The sequence below is a fragment of the Lathamus discolor genome, chromosome 12, assembly GCF_037157495.1.
Source record: "Lathamus discolor isolate bLatDis1 chromosome 12, bLatDis1.hap1, whole genome shotgun sequence".
Lineage (NCBI taxonomy): Eukaryota > Metazoa > Chordata > Aves > Psittaciformes > Psittacidae > Lathamus > Lathamus discolor.
Genome location: NC_088895.1, coordinates 4,279,189 through 4,306,257, shown reverse-complemented (window position 1 = coordinate 4,306,257; position 27,069 = coordinate 4,279,189). Strand labels below are relative to the sequence as shown.

The 27,069-nt window shown below is 45.1% G+C and overlaps 2 protein-coding genes across 12 annotated transcripts; one reads left to right on the top strand and one right to left on the bottom strand.

The window, feature by feature from the left end:
• On the top strand, positions 1-25,653 carry C12H12orf43 (chromosome 12 C12orf43 homolog). 11 transcript variants are annotated; one of them, XR_010615591.1, is made up of 9 exons: positions 1-224; positions 683-734; positions 1,507-1,605; positions 2,273-2,346; positions 2,658-2,748; positions 3,127-3,504; positions 17,772-17,956; positions 23,470-23,583; positions 24,218-25,653. XR_010615591.1 is itself a non-coding variant. In XM_065692606.1 (7 exons), the coding sequence occupies exons 1-6, from the start codon at positions 29-31 to the stop codon at positions 3,479-3,481; spliced, it is 867 nt and encodes a 288-aa protein (XP_065548678.1). In that variant the 5' UTR covers positions 1-28; the 3' UTR covers positions 3,482-3,504; positions 23,470-25,653. The 11 variants fall into 11 exon arrangements, 5 of the variants coding, with proteins under 5 accessions (XP_065548678.1, XP_065548679.1, XP_065548677.1 ...); XR_010615589.1 differs by having other exon boundaries at positions 24,166-25,653; XR_010615587.1 differs by having other exon boundaries at positions 23,740-25,653.
• HNF1A (HNF1 homeobox A) lies at positions 1,707-22,122 on the bottom strand. The gene is made up of 10 exons (XM_065692604.1): positions 21,533-22,122; positions 14,394-14,593; positions 12,854-13,040; positions 12,310-12,548; positions 11,349-11,506; positions 9,400-9,601; positions 7,906-8,097; positions 7,510-7,631; positions 7,073-7,214; positions 1,707-6,488 (listed from the first exon to the last, which is right to left on the bottom strand). The coding sequence occupies exons 1-10, from the start codon at positions 21,856-21,858 to the stop codon at positions 6,361-6,363; spliced, it is 1,896 nt and encodes a 631-aa protein (XP_065548676.1). The 5' UTR covers positions 21,859-22,122; the 3' UTR covers positions 1,707-6,360.
• Positions 25,654-27,069: the final 1,416 nt, after the last annotated feature.

Here is a 27,069-nt window from a genome sequence, read left to right as displayed (position 1 = left end):
CGCAGACATCTTGTCGGACGCTGCCCCGATGGACTACAGCCCCCAGCGTGCCCCGCGGCCAAACTACGGCACCCAGCGTGCCCCGCGCCCGTCGCGCCTTCAAGATGGCGGCGCCCAGGGGTGGTTTGGGCCTGGATACGGATTCGGACTCGGAGAGCAGCGGCGAGGCGGCGGCGCGGTTCCGGGAGGCCGCTTGGGACTGCGCCGCGCAGGCGGCGGCGTCGGTGCGGGCGGAGCCGCGCGGTGGTGAGGGCTGGCGGCCAGCGGAGCTCTGCTGTCCCGCCGGCGTGTCCTGCCCTCCTTCCCTTCCCTTCCCTTCCCTTCCCCGCCTGTCAGGGCCGGGCCCCCCTCCGCAGCTCCTCCTGCCCCGGCGTTGTGCCGGGGGAGCAGTGGTCAAGCGGGGCACCTCTGCTGCTGTGCCGAAACCGCCAGCGCACGAGGGAGCCGAGAGGGGCCCTCAAAAGAGGGCCCGGCCCGGCCCTGCGCGGCCTCCTGCCGGGGCAGAGCCCCAGCCCCTTCCCGGCAAGATGCCTGCTACAGCCCGGCCGGTGGGAAGTTTCCCTTTGCCACGGTGTTTTACCGCAGTGGTGTTTGTGCTGTAAAGCCACATGTGCCAGAAAGGGGTTTAAAGAGGTCTTGGCCCCTGGTCTTTTAAACTTGCCTTTACTTCTTCCTTTGCCAGGTGGCTTTAAAAGGGATCGGTTACAGCAACAGCCTGCGCAGCCTAGCCTAAGGTATTTTTACTCCTGCTTTCAGGCTTATGTTTCACTGCAGAAAAAGTTAACCTGTGTTGTATTTGTGCTTCTTACAGTTAACACCTTGGAATACTTAGTGCTGTTTTGGGAATTAGTCCAACCAGAATCTGAAATTGTGCTTGAATCTTAATAGTTGTTAATAGCAGGGGGATATAGAACTGCTGTCAGTTACAGCATTAGTTCCAGCTGTCAGAAATCTCCCAACTCCGCAAGCGTCGCATGGAGGAATTAGAACAGTTACAGGTACAAAAGATGCTTTTCTTTAGGAAACATTGCACTTGCAAAGGCAAGCACTCGTCAGCTGGAAAGCAGCCGCTGAACCAGGAGCCTTGGAATGGAAGTGCTGCTGTCCTAAGTCTGCAGAACTTCTGTAAGCTCAGTTTCAAAGCCTTTCAGCCAGGCAGCTTAACAAAACCCGGGAGAGGGTTCGTAGTTGTATGAATTATGGCAACATACACAGGAACTACATGCAAGAGAAGGGATGTCCTGATATGATTCATTTGCTTTTGTTGGCTCTTTCAATTAGAAAAGTCATCCAACTGTGATAGAGATGGGTAAATAATGTTTAGCTCTCTTGGAAATGGAACTGTTACTACTGAGCTATTTCCCATCTTTCTTAGCAGTCTCCTCTATCACATATGAATTAATTACTAGAGGGTAGGAAATTTTCCATCCCTTATCTCCTGTTTGGGTGAGAGCACCAGATGTTCTTTGCCTTGAAAGAGATAATCATTATTCTTACTTTAAACAGGCATGAGTTGAACGGCCATGAAGAGGATGGAAATGAGCTACAGACAACACCAGAGTTCAGGGCACATGTAGCAAAGAAACTGGGAGCAATGCTAGACAGGTATTGGCATGTGACACTGAGCGACCATGATCCATGGGCCCACTATACTGATGGTTTTGTGTGCTAAACCCAGGAAATTAAAGATCTGAGTGCAGCCTGGATATTGAGGAGAAACTCTTTATTTTCTTCTTAATTCTTGTATTTAATGCAAATTTCCAATATTCTGTGCACTAACCTGGCCCATGTGCTGCACCCCCCATGGTAGAAGACTCCTACTGCCTGTCTCTGCCTCTGCAGTGAGTGTCTTTTAGAGAGGAAAAGGCAGAATTTGGGTGCCTTAGCATTTGCATCATGTAAAGGCTGGTGTGAGAATCGTCAATTTATTCTTATTACCTAAACCAGTCCCTCAGTCAGGGTTATGCTGGCAGTATGCCTCAGACTGGGCTGCCACTGTCTTTACTGTGTCAGCATGGGCCTGGAGAACTAGAATTCCTGGTGTTTAATGTTGGCTTTAGAAACGCTGCTCTTAAGTCATTCCTGTGGCATGTGTTGCTCAGGAGAGAAGGAATGATCTGCCCTGAAAGCAGGGAGCTGGGTCAGCTTCGCTTCCTAATTAAAAAGTAAGATGCTGTGTAACACCTCCCTATAGGCCTGTTTCCTGGAAATACCCAACTTTAGCTCAGTTTGCACAAACCTGTCCAAGGCCTAACTGGGGTTTTCTGTTTAGTTTCATCACTGTCCTGAAAGACTCGTCAGGACCCTCACAAATGTCTGGGCAACAGTCTGACTCTGCAGATGATGGTGAGTTTAGTCACAGCCATTGTGGCTGTTTTGTGACCTTGTTAGTTAAATAAGTGAGACAGATCCTGTCCATTGGTGGTTGTACGCACATCTGCCTAATAAGCATTTGCAGGAGAAGAATTCCTGTTGATGTTTGTGTTACTTTGAAGCTCTGATCTCTGTGCCCTACGTCCTCCCAGATAGTCCCAAGTAATTGCTGTCAAACACTATGGCATTACAATAGCAGCAGCGAGGCTTCCCAGGGAGATTGCTGATGACTCCTTTCACTTCTGTTTTATGTTGTGGGTAAAACTCCCCTTTGCATATTCTAGGGTTTCGCCTCTTCTCCTCCTCTGTCCCAGGAGACTGTGGGAAATCAGAGCCTTGCCCTGCAGCAAGGAGGAGACAGCCATCTAGCTCCAGGTGAGGTGGTGTCCGCTCCTTTGCTCCTGAAGTACAATTGCAGCCCACATTTCAGAGGCAGCTGGGACTCTCACAAGGGAATAGGAAGCTGAAGAGCTCGAGAAGTGTGTATTTGACTGTTCCATTTGACTAGGGCAGATTCTTTTTGTTTGTTTCTTTTTAGTGCTGGGGATCTAGAAGTGTTTGTGGGGCATGTCCTTTCCCCTCCTAGTATGTGTAAAGAACATGTCAGCCTTCAGACTGGTTCAGTGATAACTAGCTATTGGAGTCCCAGAGCCACTGGGTGTTTATCAGGTGTTCTCAGATTATTCTGTCTGCTTTGGTTGAATTCAAGGCAAAAGTTTAATGTAACTTCCTTTCCTTTTGCTGCCTTTCCAGTGAGATGGACAGTGACCAAGAGTGGCAAAGGTACCAAGAGGCTGCTGTGTCAGCCACAGACATTATGAAGCAAAGTGCTTTTCCTGCACTGTGCCAGGATTCCAGCCAGGATCAGAGTCTGGGTTATGTCGAGCACAGCCAGAAAAAAAAGAAGAAGAAGAAAATGAAAATTAGGGGAGAGAACAATATTCAGGAGACAATAATAGACCCAGCAGAGTGTGATGAGATCTGCAAAGGTTTGCCACAGTTGATGGCTGCAAATGGACAGCATGAGAGACAGGACTGCAGTCACCCAGAGAACTCGGTGTTGCCAGGAGCTGTGAAGAAGAAAAAGAAGAAGAGAAAGAAAGAATGAGGCTTTTGCTCTGGAAGCGGCAGGTGAATGTGATGGATGAAGGATGCTGGGAAAAACCCCTGACAAGAGTTGCTGCAGATGAGGGAAAATGAATTGGCAAAGGTTCTGTTCTAAAAGTTCAGTGGCCTGGGAGTCTAATTGAGTAACCTCCTACGTGGTTGGTATCCCTTGGAGAAGGGAACGTTGTTCTCTTTGCACAGCAGTTACCTGTGCTGCTGCTTACGCAGAACTAGTGTAAAAGGATTCGGTACTGTGCACAGACTTGTGTGACAGAGAGCTATAATCATAGCTGCATCACTCATGGTCTGTTCCTTCACATTATGAAATCAAACCTTGTGTCCTGGAGAAATCAAATGATGAATTGAATTTGGTTTACATGGCAACAGGTGATCAACTCCTTTTTCTCTTTGCCTCCTCCTAGATGCCTGCTAAGAATAGCTCCAGCCTGTGGGAGACTGATTTATCAGAAACATCCTGTCATGTATCAGGGCCCCCTTATTTTTCCTCCTGTGATCATCATAACAATCTTGTTGAAACCTGCCACGTCACTAATCCTTCCGTAATCTGCACCTCTCCACGGTGCCCTGCCTATGAGCAGAGTGTGCAGTGAATTTATTTCACCTATAGGAATAGTTCTGTTCCAGTTGTGTCTGTTGAAATGTCTTTTCATGTATAGTTTTTTCCATGGCATTTGTTGTTATTAAATTCTAATACATTATTACTTAATTTGGCAGGTTTTGTACAATAGTGGCTTTTTTGCTGTATTCAGATGGCTCCCCTAGTGGAGACAAAGGTGGCTGAAGATGCCTCTGTAGTTGCTTGGTGATCAATGCTATGAAAGTGCTATAGGAAGGACTTAAGCCTAAGTTAAAAGTCGCTGTGTTTCAGTCTTTATTTTAACTGGTTATGGCTTCTGTCTGTCTGAAATACAGTGGGGTTTGGTAGTGTTGTAGTGTTGAGTATGGCTGTTAGAGTGTTTATCCTTCATTTCTGGTATTTCAGGAAGTGACCTGCTATTGGATAAATATACTTCTGCTTTTAAGATTGTTGGGTTTCAGTAGCTCTAACTTGCTGGCCCTATTCAGGAGACCAGAAAGCAAGGTTAGAGAAATTGGAATAGAAGTTGCTCTTTGGGCATAGGAAAACCCAAGATGTTTTCTTTCCTACTGTAAGATTCTTCCTGGTTTTTTACTCAAGAAAACACAGCTGGCATCCAAAAATGGCAAAGCTAAGTAGAAAATTGGCTTGTAATCTAACTGAATGTGCCAGCAGAAGTCACTTGCCTTGTGGGCAGTTAAAACGTCAGTATACTGAAGCTACCACCTGGGTTTTCAAATGCATAGTGGTCTAAACATTACCTTTTGACTTGCTTTATGGTGATTACTTTTAAGCTAACTGTAAGTTTTACGCATTTGCAACTGACGCACATGGGAGACTAGGAAATGATTCTAGGATGAAATTCGTCATCCTCTAGTTACTGAAAGGAGTCTTTGATGGCTGATGATATCTAGAAGAGGCTCTTACCAATAATAACTGTAATGGACAGCTGCAATGTTGAGATTTCCAGTTATGATACCTGAAAAGTTCACTGCTGGGCTTTTTCTTTGGAAATTCTCTTAACCTTTTAAGAGTCTTGAGCCCATTCTGGCCATGAGGGGTTTTCATTCATTTTACAGTTGAAACTCTGGTTTGGTCACAAAGACAAAAACATTAATTGAGGGTTTTGTTCATGTCTGGCTACTCGCGTGTTAGTGATGTGAACGTTGAGAGTAAATAGAGAATAATAATTAGAAGAGGAATTACACGAGTAGATCCATAGAGCTAAAAACCTTAACTTAGTGCAAGTAAGACTCTTAAAGTCCATGGTAATTATTTGCATATCAAGAACTATAGAATATAGCCTACAGAGAAGCTAAGAATGAACTGTGTTCTTTAAAGTGAAGCTGACATCTCTATAGAGAACAACTGAAGGAATCGTTGCTCTTTGTGGAGCATGTGGACATGAATGCAGTGTCAGGAACCGGTGGAGAATGCCACACTTGGCTCATTCAGCAAGACACATGAGAGTCCATATGGGTAATGCAAAGAACTGGAATCTCCTTGCTGCTGTTAAACTTTAATTTCTGCATTTAAAACAAAGCAGAGCTATATCAAAAATAACCAAGCCATTTCCACTAGGATAGCATGATTTTAGAGCAGGTCATTTTTAACTGAGAATGTTTGGTATTTCTGTAGTTAATTAAAGGATTTGTAGCTTGTACTCAGTGATCCAATACTGACAGGTTTGTGCCAAGCCATTCCTGAACCTGTTTTGTGATGATTTTCGTTGCAATGTCAGGAACCAGGTTCTCTCACTCTTGCCTCCAAGATACTATTATTTCTCATAGTTCCCACTGGTGCTTCCTTAGAGCATCTCTTCTTTGGCAGCTCAGCTTCGCTCTTCCCTGCATGGCTTAGTCTGGTCTTGGCAGGTTTGTACAGATCCAGCTTGATGAAGGCTGAGCACAATGAAAGTCCCTTCCATGCTTCGGCATTTTTGCCATATATTGCATTCAGATCCCTTTCTTGATTCCTTCTGGGGCAGGATGGCTCGTCATTTTAGGTTGGCTGTTGGGGTTTGGGTTTGCTTGGTTTTTTGGGAGGCAGTGGATTTTAGTGCCAGCATCATCTTTCCATGGCTTCTGTCTTGAGCCTGGGATATCTTCTCTTCTGGAGGCAGCTGAATAAATGATTTGTATGAGGCAGTACGGGCTGGAGGTCAGCTGAGTGCAACAGCCTTTCCTTCCCGTGGAAGGCAGTGATGACAGTGATGGCAAACACAGTTGGAGCTGGACCTGACAGGTTGGTCATGGCAGTCACCCTTGAGCTAGTTGTCATGATTACTGAGTGGAGGATGCCATCTGTGTGGAGATGAAGGTCTCAATGACATTGTGAGTGGATGGCAGCAGCTGACTGTGGCTGTTGGTGGAGTCAGAGCTTTGGTACAGCACCAGGCTGCTGGAGGACACTGTCAAAGGCACAGGGAGAAGTTAAGTTCAGATTCTCACTGCAGTCCCCTTATGTGTGCACACTCGCGTTTCCAGCATGACTGAACTCTCCTGTCATAGGGACATAACTCCTTCCATTTTGTGTGCTGCTCTGTACCTAGCTTCAGTCCACAGCTAGCCTGAAAATACTAAGGGCAGCAGCCTTCAGGGAGCTCAGTGTTGGGGGTTCTAGAGAATTGTTCATGTCCTAGTTCTTCTCTTAGAACTGGGAAGCTCCAACTGGAGTCTCTATGAGGGGTTCTTGGGCTTTTCAGCCCTAAAATAGGCCCACAGGACTGGATATTCATGGACACTGCTTTTGTCAATGTATTTGAGGTTAGTTTCCTCTCTAGATTTTGAAGAATGGTCCCATTTCCACTCTGGCCTTACACAGACTGCGCTCTGAATCTTTTCCTTGTACCAGCATTTGCACACCCCCAAGACACTGTTAGAGCCCTCTAATTGAATCATGAAGCCCCAGTTACCTTTTTCTAACTGGATTTTTACAGTGTTGGTGGAAGAAACTAAGCAATACATGAGTTAAGATAGTGGCTGCTGCTCTTACCAGCAGGGCTTGAGGTGAGGCGAGGGCCTGGCTGAAGATGCTGGATGGTTGTGTCTTGGTTCTGTAAATGTATTGTTGGAGCCTGTGACACTGGTGTGTGCATCCCAGACTCTGTATGGGTCTCCGACTCAGGTGTGAATGCCTAGAGAAAAGGAAGTTAAGTGCCCACTTTCTACATCTGTTCTAATAAGCAGGAGAGGAGAGTGAGCAGGTGCTGCTTCCAAGGAGATTAAGTCCTTCTTGGTGATGCAGTGAAGGGCTTACTCTAATGCCTCCAGTATTGCTGCTGGTACCAGTAAGATAAGGAGATAAGAAAGATTATCCCACTGGGATGGCATAGACCACACACCCAAAACATCTCTGACAAGCAAGGAGCTACCTGCAGACTGGTACAGTTCTAAGGTGGGAGAACAAAGGCATGTGCTAAAGGCTGTTACCTGTTTGGCTGGTGTCAGGTTAGTCAGGGCGCTGAGATTGGCTGTATCTGTTATCACCATGGTTTGTGGCAAGAGGCCTGTATGTGTGTATTGGGCCACTTCAGACTTGGGGCCATAGAGAGCTGTGCATGAAAGAAAACAAGATCATTTGGATGCTGGAGCTTTTCATGAGGCTAGTTTGGCTGAGTTGTTCTCCTCGTGCATGTGGACCTGCTCTTTTGTCTCCAAAACAAAGGGAGTGGAGGGATGGGGAGATGAATGCAATAGAAAAATGTCATCATTAGAGCAGCAATAATAGAGGAGGAAAGTAGAGTACTGCAAGCCCAAGGAACCCAGCAAATGCTCCAGAACAGTGAATTTTTTTGGTTGCTTGAGCAGATGAGCTCACATTCTTACCGTGAGGGTTCTGTATCTGGGCCATGGTAGCCATGAAGGGGCTCTGGTTGATGTGGCTCTGGACTTGCTGCATGAGGGGCTGCTGGTAGGATGGGTGCAGCTGCTGGGAGAACTGGACAGGCTGCAGGGTAGTGAGGCTGCTCCCCATGCTGTTTATTACAGGTACACTCTGGGGCTGGGTTGAGGCCAGGCCTGAAAAACAAGGACTGATGACAATAGGGTCACATACTGTGGGAGGAGTGTGGCAAGGGAGGGTAATGTGAACTAGTCATTGTGGCAGGCCTATTGTCACGGGATGATTTCAGATCCTGCTTTTCAGGTGTTCTGTTTGTTATCAGTGATTGAGAACAGATTTCATGCATCTGAAAACAAAGTGAGTGTGCAAAATGTACGATGCAGACAGGTGCGATAAAACCACCTCTGATTTCCAGTGTTTGTTCCTGTACACATCCTTGTGTACCAGTATAGGTCACTTTTACCAGTTTAGTGATAACCTGATAGGGAGTTCCACTGGGGATACCTCGCCCAAAGTAAACTGATAGCATCATCTCAATGTCCAGTTCATTTTATTCTCTTTATGAAGCTGTTGGCAACAGAGAACACTATGCTGTAGCTGTCCTGGCACATGGAGTGGAGTTTAAACTCATTTTATTTGGTCTGCCCAATTACGGAATTTGGACCAGTGAGAAAGAGGTAAAAGGTTTCACACATTACTGCTTATTTCCCACAACTGTCCAGACCCTGTTCCTGTAACTCGGCAAATCTCTCCAGCACTGAGGCATTTCCACCCTGTGGGAATCTCCAGTTTTTCCTTTCTTGCACAGAATTAGAATCTATATCATAATTTTGGGTATAAATGAGGAGGTGGAAATTAGTTCACAGCTGCCACCTTGGAATCAAAGAAGGCCTCTTTCTTCCTGGGAACAAAGTATAAGAGGAGAGTATACATTTTATTTGGCTTTATCTAACGAGATGTGCTTTGGCAGTAGACTTGTCTTGGAATGAAAAGAAATCTGCTACAGGTCCAGAAAAGCTGTCATAGTGAAAAATAGAATTAAAAAGATAAGAGTAATTAATGCTGTGGATTCCAGAGGCATGCGCTGCTCTTTGCAGGAAGTACAACAGGATGCTTTGTCTTTCAAGCACGATGAACATGCTTCAATTCTCATAGTTCTAAGGAAGTATTACATTTATATTTGGGAAGATGCAGAACAGCAAAACAGAACATTGACATAGGAATAAATTGCAAAAGTCCCACATGGGTTTGTCTGTAACTTAATTCTAACATGAATAAGGAACATCTGTCCCTTAATTCCATTGGTACTTGCAAGTAGTGCTGCTGAAGAGCCTTAGTATTTGTGACAGTTACCCCAGGTGCACATCAATGCCAGCTTAGTAGCTTTGTCTCTGAAAATGAGGCAGGTAATTGTGTAAGTTAAAGGTAGCTCTTTATTTGAACCCTGATAAGCAGAGGCATTACAGAGCACTACTCACCTATCACCAGGGTTGAGGCACCTGTGTTGGTGAACGCTGGTGCTAGGGATGAGGTCTCGCCAGCTCCAATTGCCATAACACCTGGCAGCGATGCCATGATCAGGTTCTGAGTTTGCTGGCTCAGAGGGTGTGGATTTTGCTCTAGGCTGTGCAGGGCAGTCAGGGTGCTGACAGGAGGGAGAGTTCCTCCAGGAGCTGAGACCTGTGTGAAAGGGGAACCATGGAAATGCCATCAGCAGCAGGCTGGGTCCCAAAGCTGGGGTACATGTCCTTCTCCCTCTGCCTGCCTGCCCTGACCCCTTGTGAATTAGAAAGACTTCACATTTGCTTGCGTGCAGTTTCCCTGTGCTCATCAGTTAACTAGCAAAGGTCAGCTGATGGAAAACTAAGAGTAAGTCCTTCCTGGTTTAGTTCTTTCACAGTTAAGAATGGGAAGGATTTTACAAACAAGAACTAGATTTGTCCCTCTGCATTCTCTATAGGGTCCGTTTATCCTCTGCTTTATAACCGAAGGTAGAGGATGATGCTCAAATGAAAAGGCTCAGGTAATTTTCCATGGTAATTTGTAATTCTGTGCAGAGTTCAGCACAGAGTCCAGGAGTTCTCTTCTTGTTCACCTTTCCCTCTGAGAAATGCCTGTGATTTTCCTTTCGCACATCAAGTGTTTCAGTGGGCAGGGAGCTTCCAGACTGAGATTTGAAAGGAGTTGCTGAAAAGCTTCCTTGGACTTTTTTGTCATGTAGGAAGTTCTTCAGGCCACATTACCTGGCAGCTCCCTGCTGTTAGAGAGGAAGAGTACCTGTTAGATAGAACAGGACTGTTCTGTGCTTGTGCGTTTTGCTGATTCAGTCTGTCCTTGAGTCACTGAGTAATTTAACTTGACTGTTTCCTCAGCCTCCAAAATGAGCCATGTAACCCGTGTCTGCCCTTTAATGGGACTTTGAGTTTGCAAGGCCTTTGAGAGACCGGTAGTTGTAGTTCTGTGGAAGAGCAAAAACCATTCTGATAATTTGGTTGATAAAGGTCAGTGCTTTATTTTATACTTTTTTTTCTCCTCTCAGATAAAAAGCTTTAGGAAATCTTTAGTAAGAGTGAGGACCAACAGATTAAACGGTGGAACAAGTCACCTTGATACCAATGTTGGAAGACAGCTGTAGAAGATTTTCAGCATCTTGTGAAAGACTTTACTTTTGTTGTCTTCAGGAAGAGACCAGAAAGCCATCAGAGTGAGTGACTGATGAGACTTAAATCACATTAATTTATAGTGAACTTAACTTTAGCTCAGGCCAGCATGCACTAATGCTGACTTCTAGCCTTTCCCTGTAAGCAAAGGAAAGTGTGCAAACTGAAAATGATCGCTTGTGTAGATTCTAGTGCTTCATTGCTAATTATGTGGGAAAAGGTGTAGTCAAATCTCAAAAGGAAACTTGCTTTGGGAAGACAGATTGCTACAGTCTAGCTGTCCAGTACATGTGCTGTGTTCAAGCTGTTTGCTTAATCTTTGCAGGTAAGATACATGTAAGTACAGGTCTCTGTTTTGTTAATTCCATTGGTGTTTGGTCAACTCTCTTGAGATGTGTAGAGTTCAAATGAGAACTGGAGATGAGAATATCACTGGGGAAAGGAGAACAGGGTCTCCTGGGAAGAAGGAAATTACGTCCTACCTTGAGCTCTGTTTTTTCAGAATAGGCTGTTCTGATTGATCATAAGGAAATGGCTGTACTTGTCCTGTGCCCTAATAACTGCCCTCACCAGCAGTCTAGAGGGCACCTGCATCTCAGGCCTGCTTGTGTTACGTGGTCAGTGCAAAGTGGCTACGTAATATTCTCTATATAAAGCTGGTTTTAAGAGTATTCTAGGAAAAACTACTTCTGAATAGTCCATATTGTGACCACAGGCAAAGGACCTGAGGTCCTCCAGTCAGCAGAACTGAAGTATACATCACTTACCAGCTTAGTGTCTGTGCTCAGTAGGTTCTGGCTGGGCTCCAGTCCAGGGGGAGAAACCTGATGAAGGATGGTTTGGGTGGTCACCATGGGGCTGTTTGCATGGTGGTTGCTGCTGGAGGACTCTGCCTCACTTGCTGGCTGCTGGTTGTACCTCACTCCTGCATCACAACAGGAGGGAAAGTGGTTGTCACGAATGAGAAACTGAGAAACATTGGCAAGTGCAAAATTCAGTTTCCTTTGCAGGCTTTTGCCTTTAGATGCTTGAGGCAGAGACAAGGTGGGTAATAGGAGAACCAGGAGATCAGGCATTCTTATCACCATGCCCTGGCTTTTCTCTGTAATTTGGCACAACTGCTTCCTCAAATACTGACTTTAAGATATGGCTGTGTGTGCTGCAGGGAACAAACAGGGTTAACTAGAAAACACCCTTCTGGATGCAGGCACAGGGAGGAGAGCCTCAGTGAGATACCTCTTCCCAGAGTGAGAGCAATTACCAGCTCTGGCCTAAGAAGCTGAAAAAGCTCTGATCATTTTGGATGGAGAACAATCTTTCCTGATGCCTGAGAACTCAGTCACAGTCTGATGGTGCTTTGTATACATGGGAAAGAATAAAGGGTCCACACATGAGTGAAAGAATACCAAGCTGACTTGAGACTGCAGCTAGTGGATGACCCCTTGAAAGGGGATTACTGCCTGCCAGGTCGGAGTGCAGGATGGCACGGAGTAAGTGAGGAGATTTGGTTGAGTTTTGTTACTGAACTTTGTTATCCTTGCTAATCTACCTGCTCTCCTCACTCGGAGACATGATCTCTCTGTCACCAGTGCTCTTCCCTTGTAGCAAGTCTGCTTTTTCTATCTGTAGATTCACCCCCTCAAAGGGTGGACTTGGGAGATAGTTTTGGTGACTTGAGTTTGGGTAGGTTCACCCATTCCTCTTTCACATCTGCTGGTTGGTTCTTACCGTGAACCTTGCTGGGTGAGAGAGCTGATGGTGGCTGGAGGGAGGAAGAGTTGTGAGGAGTTAGAGGGGGAGCAGAGGTGGGCTGTGGTCCACTGAAGGTGTCCATGGCCAGCTTGTGCCGGAAAGCCTCCTCCTTCCTGCGGTTGGCAAACCAGTTGTAAACTCTGACCTCTGTCACCAGGTTTGAGCCCAGTCCCTGGGCCTGAGAAGGGGAAACACCTCTCTGAATACACTCTGCTCTGTTGGGGAAAAGCACAAGAAGAGCCTTGCTGAGCCAGGCTTAGAGAGACAGAGTAAGTGTGCAGCACCAAAGTGGCTGTGGTCTGGCACACTGTGTGGAAGGAGCCTGCCAGGTATAGCAACGCAATGAGGTCCTTTGTGGACAGTGAATGCTCAGCTGTAGCATTTCATTCAGATGTGGCTGGTGTCAGTGGTGAAATCCACAGCTGTACCGTTAGCCTGCCTCTCATGGGCACTAGCAAATGCTAAGATGAGAGAGGGCCTGCTGTGCCTCTCCTTCTCAAAGCCAGACACCTATCTTTACCTGTTGCATTCTTCCACCAGTGCCTCTCTCTCTTCTTTGCTGGGGTTTTTCTGCCTCTCGTAGGCTTGGAACAGGATCTGTTGTGAAGCAGGACCCCACTTAAAGCGGTTTCTTCTTCCCTTCTTGGTGGGCAGGTCATCTCCCATGGGCTCCTCTGTCAGGATACCCTGCCCAGCGTGTGTGAATTCTGCAGGCACAAAGGGACAAGGGAATTTGCTTTCTGGAAGCGTTTCCAATAGTTCCATCTATTTAGGTATCTGTCAGGCCCAATGAAGCTTACCCTTGAAAAACATCTCATTCAAGATGGAGGGTTAAATTGAAATGGGGTGGAAATAAAGTTCCATAATCTGCTAAAACTGCTAAGATGTTCCTAGCAGGCCATTTACCCATCCTTTCTCTTGCATGCATTGCATTTCTGCTCACACCTTGGAGTAGTGAAGGCAAATGCAGCTGAGTTTAGAGTAAGCATAGTCGTAGAATTGTTTAGGTTGGCCAAGACCTTTAAGATGGAGCCCAACCATTAATCCAGCACTACCAAGTCCACCACTAAACCATGCCCCTAAGTGCCACATCTACATGTCCTTTTCTCCATGCTGAACAACCCCAGTTCTCTCAGCCAGTCCTCATAAGAGGACTTGTCCTCTAGACCTTTCACCAGCTTTGCTGCCCTTCTTTGGACACGCTGCAGCAGCTCAATGCCCTTGTAGTAAGGGGCCCAAAACACAGTATTTGAGGTGCAGCATCACCAGTACAGGGTCACCTCCCTGGCCCTGCTGGACACACTTGTTTCTGATACAAACCAGGATGCTTTTTGGCCTTCTTGGCCACCTGAGCACAAGCTGGCTCACATTCAGATGGCTGTTGACCAACAGCCCCAGGTCCTTTTCCTCCTGACAGCTTTCCAGACACTCTTCCCCACCCCCATGTAGTGTTGCACTGGGTTGTCATGACCCATGACTGTAGTCCTGCTTCCAAAAGCCAAATGTCTCAAGTTTACTTGCACCCCACCACTACAAAATTAAGAAAGACAGATTCCAGATAGGCTTATGAATATAGAAATGCATGCTGCAGGTATGGGTCCCAGTGGGTGCCTGTAAGGAAGGGGCTTAGAAGGCATGAGGGGACGGCTCATAGTGGTTTTTCACAGTGACTATAGCAGCCTGCTGCTTTCTGCCACTAGAGCAACTGTTGCTGTAGCTGAGTTGCAAAAGCTTAGTTCTTGGGCAGAAATTCTCTCTCGTTTGTCCACTGCACTGCTTTAGTCTGAAGATGGGTGTAGAACTCTCATGGCAAATGGAGAGTATTAGTTTACTGCTCTTTAGCAAAATGGTGGCTGGGGTGGGTGGCTGCAGGCTGCTTGATGAGGGAGTGGTTTTGGTGCACCCCACCTCTGAACACTGACCTAGGATTCTCTAATCTTCCTTCTAAAAGTGACTTTTCTTTCCATTTTTCCTCGACAAAAATAGGGAGTAAGGATTAGCAAGGGAAAGCAGAGGCCTTTATGAAGCTGAGACAGGAGAGCAGTTGTTTCCATACTTACGCTGGGCCACCTCTCGCTGCTTGCGGACATACCAGGTGTAGAGGGCTGCCCTTTTTTGGGTCTTCATGGGAGTGCCCTTGTTGAGGTGTTGTGAGAGATGAGACTGGTTCAGACCGGTAGTGTCCACCACCTCACGCTGAGGGATGTTGTGCTGCTGGAGGTAGGATTTCACCATCTTTGCTACTCGCCAGGGATCCTCTCTGGAAGGAGCAGAAAACAGTTCTCAGGAGAGAGAGATCTAAGACCTGCACTTGGCAAACCTGGGTTCCAAGGAAGTGTGCTATTATCTCCTGAGATGCACCTTGCATGGCAGTCATCACCACTGCGCTTGGTGAGGCCAGAGTGCTGAGTGGCTGTGTAAGGGAAAGCTGTTCCTCAGTGTGGTGCTTTGTGCAGTTTTGACTCTGCATTCAGGGTAAAAACTACGTGGTATTAGAGATGAAGTGCAAAAGAGGTAGCACTAGCTTCCTTTAAACTGTCTCTGTAGGTACTTGGATCTTCCCTTAGAAGGGAGCTCTTTGGTTATCAAAGAAACTTCCCAGTACATGATCATAGTATGTGCTGTCTGTGCTCATTTGTATGTGGGCTCTTGGGCTGTTCTGTCTAGGCAGTTGTCATCTGTAAATGACAGAAAGTGCTGAGCTGTGACATGGGCACTGAATGGAGCTCTCTGCTGGAAAGTAATGTGAATATAAAGCACTTCTGCTGCTAGTGAGAAATGGTACGAGGAGGGAAGTGATGTTGCATTTCAGTATGCAGCTGGATGTTTTCTGAGTACAGATCTCTTTTCCAGAATTGACCACACTTTTCCATTTCCCTACATGACTTTTCTTCTCTATCCCCCTTTGTTTAAAACACAGGTGCTTTAAAGTACACCTAAAGGCAGGTGTACTTAATTTCCCAAGACAGATTTGTTGTAATATTATGCTGAACCCAGCTCATGCCCTAATTCTGGTCCAGGTTGGGTTGCCTTGCAGTGATTCAGGAGAAGAAAACAGGTTCTCATTATACTGTGACATGACAGCCATGTATGCATATGTACACACCAAGCCATCCAGGATTATGTTCTTGCACATCTGTTACGTTACTCAAACATACTGATTCACATCTAGAACCACTCATAGCTTATAATACAATAAAGAACAACAGGCAAACCGTTAATTCCTACAATTGCTACCCTCCTTTGAGGTAGCAGCTTAGGGAGTAGACCTATTTGTGACCTGCTCACAAAACTTGAGGAGCTAATCTGATTCGGGATTTCATAGTAAATGTGAATCTCTGCTTTTTAGGATCTCTGATTAGAGTATCCATGAAGGTTCCTAAGGAATACAGAGAAAACATGACCGTGACTTTATCTGTGTGCATTGATTTTGCCAGAGCTGAAAATCACAGTAAAACTAAAGGTGTGAAACCTGGCAGTCTAGATCTAAGCAGTGCAGGAGCCGCTCTACCTAAAAGCCTCTGGTTCACTTTTGACAAAGAGCATCCTTCTGTGCTTTCTGTGTGAAGTGTGTGCTGGAAGTGGTTTGCATGCTGTAGGAATACACACATCCAACACCAGCACCAAAGCAGCAATGGGGCAAAAGAAGATGCTTAGGGTTGTGCAGAAACTGTCACAAGAACACAGAGGTCTGAGCAACAACAAGCACCAACTGTACAGGCAATGGCTGTACTGCTCGTTGCTTTGTTGACTCGGGAGGTTAGTGGAGGCTGCAAAGTGATAAGGAGGACAAAGTCCACACCTGTTCTCTCAGTACAAACACCCTTATCTGTTCCCCTGCTGCTGTCTCCCAGTGGCTGGATAGTCCAAGGAGCAAGCTCTGCTGCAGTTAAAGTGTGACAGAAATGGTGTCAGTTACAGCCTTCTGAAGAACCTGCTTGCTTAAAATAGGAACACTTGTTCCTTTTTTATGGTGGGATGCTTCTTATAGAGGCTTCTATGTTCTAGCTTCTTCCCTTAACCATCTTTGTCTTTCAAAAGCCTCAAATTAGCTGAGCTTACAAATGCTTATCTTTCCTAGCTGTGGTGATATTCTTTTTTCTTCTCCTGCTGTCCAAACCAAGGACCGATCTCCCCACTTTGTGACAGCCGAGCCAGCACCTGCATCCTGAATTCATTACACAAGTTCCTATACAAAGGAAAAAAGGCTCTCACTTGGAATCTCTGGTCTCTTAGATTTGAGTTCTGGCTCAGATGGGAAGAGGGAGGACTGTGTTGCCACTGATGGAAACCTCTGTTAAATGTTGATTTCCTTCCTGCACCCCAATCATGAGTTACTTTCATCTCCCCTGTTGAGATCCCCACTTCTTTGTGGCAGGAAGTATTTTTGAGTCTGTTCTGACAATGGTTAAAGCCCTGTGTTTTTTCTGTCGTCTTTTGAGACAAAGCAAGGAGCTTTGTGAGGCAAAATAGTGCAGGGGAACCTTAGAACAGCATGATTTTGTAAGACAGTTGCATGACATCCTAGCTACTCTGTACATAGTCAAAGCACAGGCTGCAATATCAACGTGGCAATTCCTTTAGGCCCAAGGCTACATCATAGTGATGGCAGCTGGTCAGCTGAACCCTTGCCTGAACTATTGCCCACATACCTAGTTCCACCTGCAGAGCTTTCACCATTGACTAAGACATCACAAGTTGAAACCTTCGCTCTTTCACTAGCGGTGAGACTGTGACTGGCTGTCAGAGGGCAGGATTTCTCCCTAAACCTGGTTTCCGTGTGTGTAGTTGCACTAAAGTCTCAGTTGGTTCAGTGAGTCAGAACTGCAGAAGTGGGTCTGCCTTGCTCAAACTCTCTATTTCCAAGGCAATTCTCTACCTGCTGGCTTCCCTTTCCCCCCACATGCAAGCTGCCTCCCCACTCCTTTCGTGTTCTCCAAGGTCTAATACCTGTCTCCAAATTCTTCTCACACAGTTAGTTTTAAACTCTTCGTAAGTCTTGCTCTCCTGCTGTCAGTTGCCTATTGCTATCTGAGTGTGGCCCCTCTCCCTGGCTCATCTCAATCACAGGGGCCTGGGTCCTCTTTCCAGACCAGCTTCCCATTTTCTTAGTTCTGAGGTCACTTTTTAAGGGCGTTTTCACCTCCCTTTTGTTACCTGAACAATAAGTAACCCAGGTAGTTAGTTATAAACTCAAAGGGAGCAAGAGGCTGGTTGATAATTTATAGCAACATCTCAAATTTAAATGGAAAGTAAATATCAAGTTGTTAGCATTAAAGAAAACCCATTCCAGAGGGCTGGAGATGTAACATTCTAGGGACCTTCTCCCTCCTTCACTCTTCCTGACTTTTCTCTTTTTCCTTTGTTCCTATCTTTTCCCTCCTCTTCCTCATTCTCTCGGTTTCTCCTTTTCTTCTTCCCTGTTCTCACATTCTCAGGCAAGAGAAACCTTCATTTCCCTGAGGTGGGTTCTGAACTGCTGCTTTGGACCAGACCTTGCTTAAGCAGAGGTTCAGAGAAGTACTCAGGACTATCCTCTGGCCCTTTCGTGTGGAGCCTGCTAGACAACCCTCATTGATGGCAGTCCACAGCCTGGAGCCGGGCTAGGCAGAGAGCAGGCAAGGTAAGACCATCCCATCAGGGTTCTTTTCTATTGAACTTGGCCTGGTTTGCCTCATCTTGCTTTATATGTGGAAATGAAAGGGGTGTGGCAGCTTCATCTCCAGATTCCCCAACTAGAGTCATTCTAAGGGCAGGAAAAGATTGAACCTTTATCATTTTATCTTTTGTTTTCTTTTTTTTTCCTCATGGAATACATGCTTTTGTCCCTGCCTCCAGGGGAAGTCTGTTGCTTATCTCAATTTCTCTCTTTCCTAATGGAATTTCACCCCTTGCCCTACACGTGGATTGCTGCTCTACCTCTCTCCATTTGCTGTACCTGTGATAGTGTGATCTGTCCCTTCCCCCAAGGTAGCCTCTCTGGGGAATATCAGGGGATTACTCCACACAGCTCTATCTCCCTACTGAGTTAGTTATTCTTTATCATAGCTGCAATTTGTTTTCTGTGTGGAGCAATAGGGAAAGAATGTTTTTATTCAAAGTGTAAATCTATGGAAGGTCAGCGAGACAGATTGAAGGACAGCAAGAAATGTTGTGCATTCCTCACTAGAGAAACTTTTGGCTGAATTACCTTTGGCATTGTTTTGTTCTGTAGGGACAAACTCTAATCAATCCCCACAGGTTCATCCCGTCATGGGGAAGTATCTTCTCTACATCCTGTTTTATACAGCTTTGACCAGTGCTTTCCAAACTGTGGTTTCAACTTTAATAGTCCTGCAAGGACGTACTTGGTCTCTTGGTGTTGCCATTTTTGTCCGTCCCACCTCCTGGAAAGCCTGTCAATGGACACTTTCCTGTTTCTACCTTATAAGCAATGGCTGCAGTTACCACGAAGACTTTCTTGTATCACTAATAGCTGCCCACAAGTCAGTCTCTGAGTTAAAATGTGGTCTACAGCCTTAGATCAGGAATTGTTAATAATGCCAAAAGAGGCTTCTGCCTGAGGGTAGAAGTGCTTCCATCTGGTTTCTGGATTTGAAATCCTAGTGTAGATGCTGAAATAGCTTATAAGCAATGAATATTTACTGGGAATCCCTGTGTATGGAGATTCTTGCCTGCCTTCCTTTCATCTGTAAACTGTTCTCCCTGCCTTACAATGCTTACAGTGCTGTTTTAAGGACATTACCTTTAGGCATCTCTAATGGAAAGGTTTGTTCTTAAGAAACAAACAAAGTTTATTAGTAGGTAACAACTGCTTACAAGTTATTGAACCCTGGTAGTGGATCAGACGCTTTGAATAGGCTCTCAGACATGCAGCTGCTCTAATACTTGACTAGAAATTTTAATCCTGTCAATACAGACTTCCTACTGTTCTCATTTTGCCTTCACTAATTTTGATCTGTTACAATCCTCCGTAAGGATATTCATTTTTTCTTGCTGAAACTGAGGCCTCTGGCCTCTTCATACTGTCCCCAGCTGCAGAAGTGAATTGCTCTATCCTGTGATACGGGGGACTGAGGAAAGACAACTCTGATGTGTCAGTCTAAAGCTTTGCAATTAAGACCCAGTATAAGGCTTTGGAGATCCTTGTTCTTGCCCAGTCCTCTCTGTGCTATCTTAGGGTTTTAGATAGCTCATAGAATCTCTCTATACCTCAGTTCCCATTTGTAAAATGGGAATGCCGCTCAAGTGACTATATAGAGAGAGGTGTGAGACTGTTCATCGGAAAGCATTACTATCACAGATTTGCAAGAGAGGTAAGACTGTTGTGGTGAGGCTGGTAGTAAGCGCATGAAAGACTGGCTGCAAGCTCCTAAAAAGGCAGGGAGAATCAGAAACCAGGATTCATGCTGGTGAGGGTGGCAGGAAAGAATTCCCTTCATCCACATATCTGTTCTTAGATCACAGCAGATGGCACTTTAATCCCGCTTCACCCATTCATTACAAAGCCAGGTGCTGCTCTTCACCTTCCATGGCTTCCTTAGTGGAGAGATACCTGATAAACCATCAGAAGTTAATGATCAAAAAGCTTATCAGGGTCTTTTCATCTATAAATTTATAAGACAAAAGAGAAATAATAAAGCCATTGGATAATTAGTAACTAGCCAGGGCCCGCCCGGTGCCACTGGGCTCAGACTACCCCAAGACCTGTACGCAGACTCAGGAAGATGAGAAGGAGACAAGGATGAGAGGAAGAAAAAGAGGGGAAGGGAGAGAGAGAATTAGCCAAGAAGAAGACAAAATGGGAGGAATAGCAGTGGAGACAAAAGTGAAGAGGGAAAGGAAACATGTAAAAAGAATGGAAAAGTCGTAAAGAGAACAGAAGAGCCTAAAAGATGTGACACAGCTGGGAGTGGGGAAGAGATGAGACGCATACTGGGCCTGATGGAAGATGGAAATTTTGGGAATGTTTTCCCCTCCCAGGTAAGAGCTGATCCAGTGGGTTTTCCTCTCTTGGGTACTGCTGCAGAGCCATCAACCCCCAGGCTGCCAGGGCGCTTTCTTCTCCTAAGTGCTTGCAATGAATGCTAACTCTTTGTGCTGTTCATACAGCTCTGGCCTTTTGTGGTGGGATTTTGCTTCTTGTTGTTACATTTTCTGTTAACTTCCTTTGCACGTGCAAGGGAGTGGTCAGAAAGCCTGAGAAACTCTCTGGATGGATTTTGGGTTTAGTGCAGATTCTAAGTGCAGGATGTTACTGCGTGGTGTTGTCTTCAGCTCATCATGTCAAAGTACCCACAAAACAGACAGGCAAGGATCTGATTCTGTTGTGATAGATGGGTTGGATGGACCTGATCCTTGCTTGGACAAACCTCTTAGGTCACCCATAGGAATTGGATCTTAGCAAGAATCCCAAATGGGAATCCTGGTGAATGTTTTTCCGAGTCTGTTGTGAGGCTTATCGGTTCAGGCTTATTGTATTTTGATCTCAGAAATGCTTGGATGCAAAGGAAAATTTGCATGGCAGTAAAACCTGTCATTGTTGCTGTGGATGTACTTTGTAGTTGTGACAGGCTGCGGATGGCAGAAGCAGAGTGTTCTGCTTGGGTTTTAACCTCTGCATGTATTTCATGTGTGGTCTTTCTACAAGACAAATCCCCACTGAAGTCAGGAGAGCTTTGCACTCACTTGAATGACAAGAACAAGTTCTCTTGGTTTGTCTTTGGCCAATAATCTATTGCAAAAACTAGTGAAATGAACAGTATTAATTTCATTAAATAGAGCAGGGAAACATCACAACTTGACTTTACTGTACAGACTCAGGCAAATATAGCTCCAGTTAAGAGTGACCTTTCCTGATGGAATCCTCTTAAAAATATAAATCCTAAAACCTACCATTCAGTCACAGAGATGCAAGTTATTCAGGCTTCAGACTATTCTGAAGCCTCATGATATAAGCACATCAAATACGCATTCCGGCTCCAGGGCTCCTTTCATGCATTTAAAGTGAGATGAAAGGAAAGTTTGAGTATTTATAAAGATTGTGGGGGTGTTGTGAGTCCCGGCAGGGATGAAGACTGCCTCCATGCAGCTAGATCAACTGTGAATACAAGGGACATTGAGCGCAAGGGGAAAGGAAAAGAGATTTAGAGGGAGAGTGTAAGAAAGCGGCAAAGAGGAGCAGCAAATCTGTCCTTACTGTAATAGTCTTTCCACCACAGCCTTCTGGTGAGCAGCCTCCTCAGGGCTCAAGTTTTCCAGCTCCTTCATTATTGGAGGGGTAAATTCCTCCCCGTCATCAGAGGTTTCATCTTCCGATAACCTGGACTCCCCCATTCCATTGGGGATGTCTGGACAGGGTTCCCCTTTCTCTGTCTGGAGGGCATTGATAGCGCGCTGACTTTCACTCTGGAGCGCGTAGGGTTCCACTTCGCTCAGCGCCTTGATGAGGGTCTCCTTGGTTAGTCCTGACTCCAGCAGCGCTCCCAGCAGCTCCACCTGAAGATGACTCAGCTTCGAGACCATGGTCTTCAGGCTGGTGTCCCTTGGATTTGAATTTCGGGTTATCCTGCTTCCAGCTTCCCTACACCATGTTCCCGAGGTGACGCGCCTGACCGTCAGGAGAGTGGGCACAGTGCAGCCTCCCGCCTCTACACCCCCCAAAAACCCCCAAAATACAAAATGGAGCCACTTCAGACCCCCCACGACTGTCCTGAGCCAGTGCTGATAAAGGGACCCTTGGCTATCTGTTTACATTGGAGCAATGTAAATTCTCCAAGGTTCATATTTATCTGTGTACTTAGCAAGTTACTGAACTTTGGACTTCAGCACTGCCGCAGCAGTTCACAAAGTACAGAGGCAGAGAGAAAGGGGGAGGGGGAAAGGGAGGGAAGCAGAAGAGAGAAGGAGAGGAAAATGAAGGGATGGAAGGTTGGCAGCTTGGAAAAGTAAGCTGTGGAAAGAAAACGAGGAAAATGAGGGTGGAGAAATGTGTCTTATTTGTGGGCCTGTTAGTTTTAAGGAAGGAAAGAGGTGGTGTACCCAAAACGAAAAAGCACTTTTGGCTGCCTGTGGTTCAGGCGAAGGTGCTGCCCTTGGAAGATGGTAGAGCCCACTCAAAGCTCTAGCAAGGGTGAGGGTCAGCCAGTCTCAGCCCCTGCCAAAGGCTTTGGGCTGAGAGAAAGCCACACTGGCAGCTTCACTGGGCTTTGTGCATTCCCCCAGCACAGAAGTGTGACCACCGCATCTATGTGAATAGTCCCAAGACCCAGGGGATGTTGCAGAGCTCCAGGTGAATCCTGTGGCAGAACATCAAGTGTTAAATGACTTTTTAACTTCTGGCTTTGGCTTGCTGGGTATCTTGATATGCAAATGCAAGTACCTCAATTATAACTGGCTGTGTTTATTGCTCAGTTGATGAGCAGAAGCAGTGTACCCACATAATTTGGGGGATTACAGGACTTGCCCCACTGAGCTTATGATTCAAGCATCTGATAAGGAATAGTGTTGGTTCATGCTGGAAGTCCCCGCTCTGCTTCTTCTGAGGAGTGCTTTGGCCAGGCTTGTGGTTCCCATTTATTATCTACCTCCATCCCTTCTTGATACCAGCCCTGCTTTAAGGTTCTGCTCCCACCTTTGGCTTGCTAGCTCAGCTGGAGTTCTTCAGTGCAGTTCTCGGGGAGTCCTTATGACTAAATTGTCATTTCTGAATTTTCTTTGTCTGAAAATACATGAGTGAGTTTATCCACTTCGAGTGGCTACGTTATTCTCTTAACTTGATGTGCACATGTGGACTTGACGCACAAGCATCTCATGCAAATGATTCCTGTTCTTTTAAAGCTGTTGTCTCAGTAAAGGTTTCCTGTCCCTCTCGATACACACCCATCAAGCCTAAGCTAAGAGCAGTGGGACTGTCCCCAAACTGGGTGATGTCTCAAGACAATGCTGCAGAGTGACCTTGGCCCCTGTTTTCCCTTTGTGGGCACCACTAGCTGTGCTCCAGGCTCCTGTGACAACATGCTAAGTCAGCAGCTGGAGGACAAAGCTTCTTTGCAAACTGGACCCCTTCCTCCCTCCAGGCACAGCAAGCGGGCCCCTCCAACCAGGGCTGTTGTTAACTGTTAGCTTTCATTTCAGATGGCGGCCGAGTACCAGCTCACCTCCCTACAGTGGGTTCAGAAAGGCTCAGATGGATCCAGAAGACTGTGTGGCTAAAAAGAACATTTTGGAGTCCATGTAAAAACGGTTAATGTAAGAAGTTTTCATGTGAACATTGTCAGCTTCTAAAGATGTGTGTTAGCATTTAAAGAATGGTGAGGGGTTTTGTTGGCATTCCTGTCAATGTTTTGATTCCGTTTCCATGCATTTTATTTTTTTATTACAGTTTTTCCTCATCTCTCCACCCAGGTAGACACACCAACATGACTGGCTGATAACACTAATTGTCAGTTGTAACTACACTTTCCAGCCATGACATAGAGTTTCTTCATGGTACGTCCTTATAATTCAAGGACTTTGCAAACCAAACAGATAGTGGGGCTCCTGCAGTTTGTGACAGAGGATATTCTGTCATACTGTGGTGTTTATTTCTGCCTATCTTTGACAGGCTGATTTCTTTTACCTAAACTAAGATGGAAAATATTACCATTGCTCTTGCCCGAAAGATTGTCAAATCTATGTTCTGTAAGGATATATAAGATACCTGCAGAATGCTTGAGCGGGTGTGGACACAGACCATTAAGTTTAGACAAAGAGCAGTGATATTTGTCAATGGAAACTGTAGAGAAGAAAACATAGCAACAAATGATGTATCTGTATTGTGTGGTTTCAAAGGTTCCTTATGCTCCCAGAAGTTCTGATGCTGTTGCTTCTGTTTGCCTTGAAGACTTTCAGCTGTGGAGGCTTTTAGAACAGCCTGTCTTGAAACCAGTGAACTTTGAAGTCTATAAAACCAGAAATGAACATCTGTTTGTATGTTAGGACCTCACTGAACATTACAACTGGATGCCATGTGGAAAATCCTTAGCTGAATATGGAAGCCTTTCAAATACTGAGGAGGAGGTAAATGTTCTCTATCACTTTATCCTGAAGGGCTTTCTGGTCTATTAGAATTGTCCATTTTAAACTGGAGGAGCCTGGACAATTAACAAAACAAGCAAACTTGCACGCTTCCATCTTTACGTTCACTGTAACCTGCCAGACTGTGCTAGCGAATGATTCAGCACTCCAGTTAAGTATTTCAAATTCTTCAGTGCAGGAAAAACAGTGAGCTTTTCAGTGTTTCTTAGATGTTATAAGTTGCTAGTGGTCAGACTGAAGGAGATTCCTATTGTGAATTAGCCAGCACCCCTACTTTATACCCTGGCACTAAGGACTGCAATATCATACTTACCAGATTATTACAAATGCCATGATGTGCAGTTTTGAGTAAGTAAGAATAGCAGAGACCAAGGGAGGAAGCTGCAAAACTTTAAAAAGATGTAGTCCCGGTAGTAGAGCAAGAACTAAATTGTACAATGCCATAATCCAGACAACATTCTCCTGTAACTGAATTGTGCTCGGGGATTTTGCCTTGAGGATGACTCTTGGAAAGAAGAGGTTTTCCTTTTGCTATCCCCATTTTCACCTATTACTAGTGCTCAGTATATGTTGATTTCCTTAATTGCAACAATTTGTTTGGCCATGACTCGATTGTCAAGTCACCGTGACTAATGTGGTAACTGTAATTCTGATAGGAGAAACTTTTGAAGACAGCTGCTTGTTTCCCCCACATTTGCAGTGTCTGGTTTTGTGTTTTTTATCCTGCAGAATTACTTGGTTTTCCTTAGGTGTAATTAATATGGTGGTTGAGGCCCCTCAAAATCAGTGCTTCATTGGCAAGACAGAAACAGCTTTACACCACTATAAACTGGTCAGCTTAATAGCAAGCTCACTAGCAATGTTACATTAACAAAACAGTATGGGTGCAGACTGGAAGAATATATCAATCAGTAATCACAAGAAGTCTGATTTCAATTTTATTTTAATAGCAAGTTCAATAAAGACTATTTAAACATTTTCAACTATTTTGCATTCTCTTGCACACACTTTAATATAACTTCTATGCACGGTGGTTTTAAAATTGTTTTCTTCTCCTGAAGTAGCAGACTGATAACATTGTGTGACAGCTATCATATAAAACTGGGTTCCTGGCATTCCCCAATATCCGTACAGGGTTCATCTAATGGAATTCTATTTTACTGGTAAATAATAGTTGTCTTGATTAACTTCTGCTGTAATCCCTTCTCCCTACATGTAATAAAGTAGCTGAATTACTGATTACTTACACTGAGAACAACTGTGTGAAGTTATAAATGGGTATCCAGTAGGAATGTTATTCTTGTTTTAGACTTACTGGTTTGTATTCTGCTTATTACACTAGGGCAAAACCAAAGTAATGGACAGTATAGTGCTGTAAACGTAATGGAAGGCCTGACTTCTTGTATCAACACCATTTTTACCTTTGATGTTTCAATTTACTGAATTATATCCATTAAATGTACACAAAAAAGAAACGTAGCAATTTGCTGGGAAAAGCCAATGTAATATGGCTTTTTAAGGAGCATAGAGAGAAGGGAAAAAGCCTAAATATATTTATGATAAAAGTGCTAGCAGAGAGCCTGTATAGATCCCTGAATACGGTGGCAAAATTGCTTTTGGCAAAAGAAACACAGAGATATGGTTCTTTTAATAATCTTTTACCATTTTACTGTTCTTCCTGCTGAGCCTGCTAAATGCTTTATTGGCCTGAATGACATTAACATCTTTCCCTCCTTGAAACGTGAGAGCTATTATTGTAATGTTCACCTTTATTTCTGTCACTGGGGCAAAGCAAGCTACGTAAGTCCCCAAACTGATTATTATTTGTGCATTGGGAGCTTAGTCCCAAAAGGCACACAGGAGTGTGAAAAATCTGAGGTAATTGTCATTTATATGCTGCTTTCACAGGGTTGGATTTCAGCTATTTGTGCAAACCCCCAAGTATCTCAGTGGGAAAGGCCTCACTTGAATACTTGGGTTTAATGTTTCAAATATATACTCATTTATGTTTTAATTTGGTAGGTTTTGCTGTAAATACATGATTAGAATAGAAAATGTGATTTTTACAGGGAAGGAAGCTGCTTTTTTCTTTGATGCCTCCTTCCATATTTTCAGTAGTACAATCAGAACCACCAAAACTCTCAGAGCCAAGAAGGGGGCAAGGCTACCTTTTCACTGAGACACTGGAGTAACTTCCCAAGTGTCTCCTCACCACTGTTTGTGGGACTCAGTTGCATCCAGGAGAACACATTTTACTCTTTATCTCCAAAGCCAACATTTGTTAATCTTTGGGAGTCTCAGTGAGACTGAGGTGTAACAACCATGGCCTAGCTGCAGAGCTATAAGGCATGGTGTGATAATGCCATAGGGCACAATGGGTTTACATTACAAGCTCTCTTTCCCCATGTTCCTTTTCCTGCATGGGAAAAAAGAGCCCTGTGTGCATCTTCCTAGTCATCCATCTGTTCCCCCTTCACTTACTCACTGTTTCTACCATCAGGGTGAGGATGAGATTGCAAAGCAGGAGCAACTGTGAAGTTCGGTTAGTGAAGGAGTTTTCCACTAGGTGGTAGTGAAGAGAATCATGTCACACGTACTGGTCAGTGCACATTTCAATTCTTTTCATGGAGGGGAATCCACAAGGACATTACAAGCAGA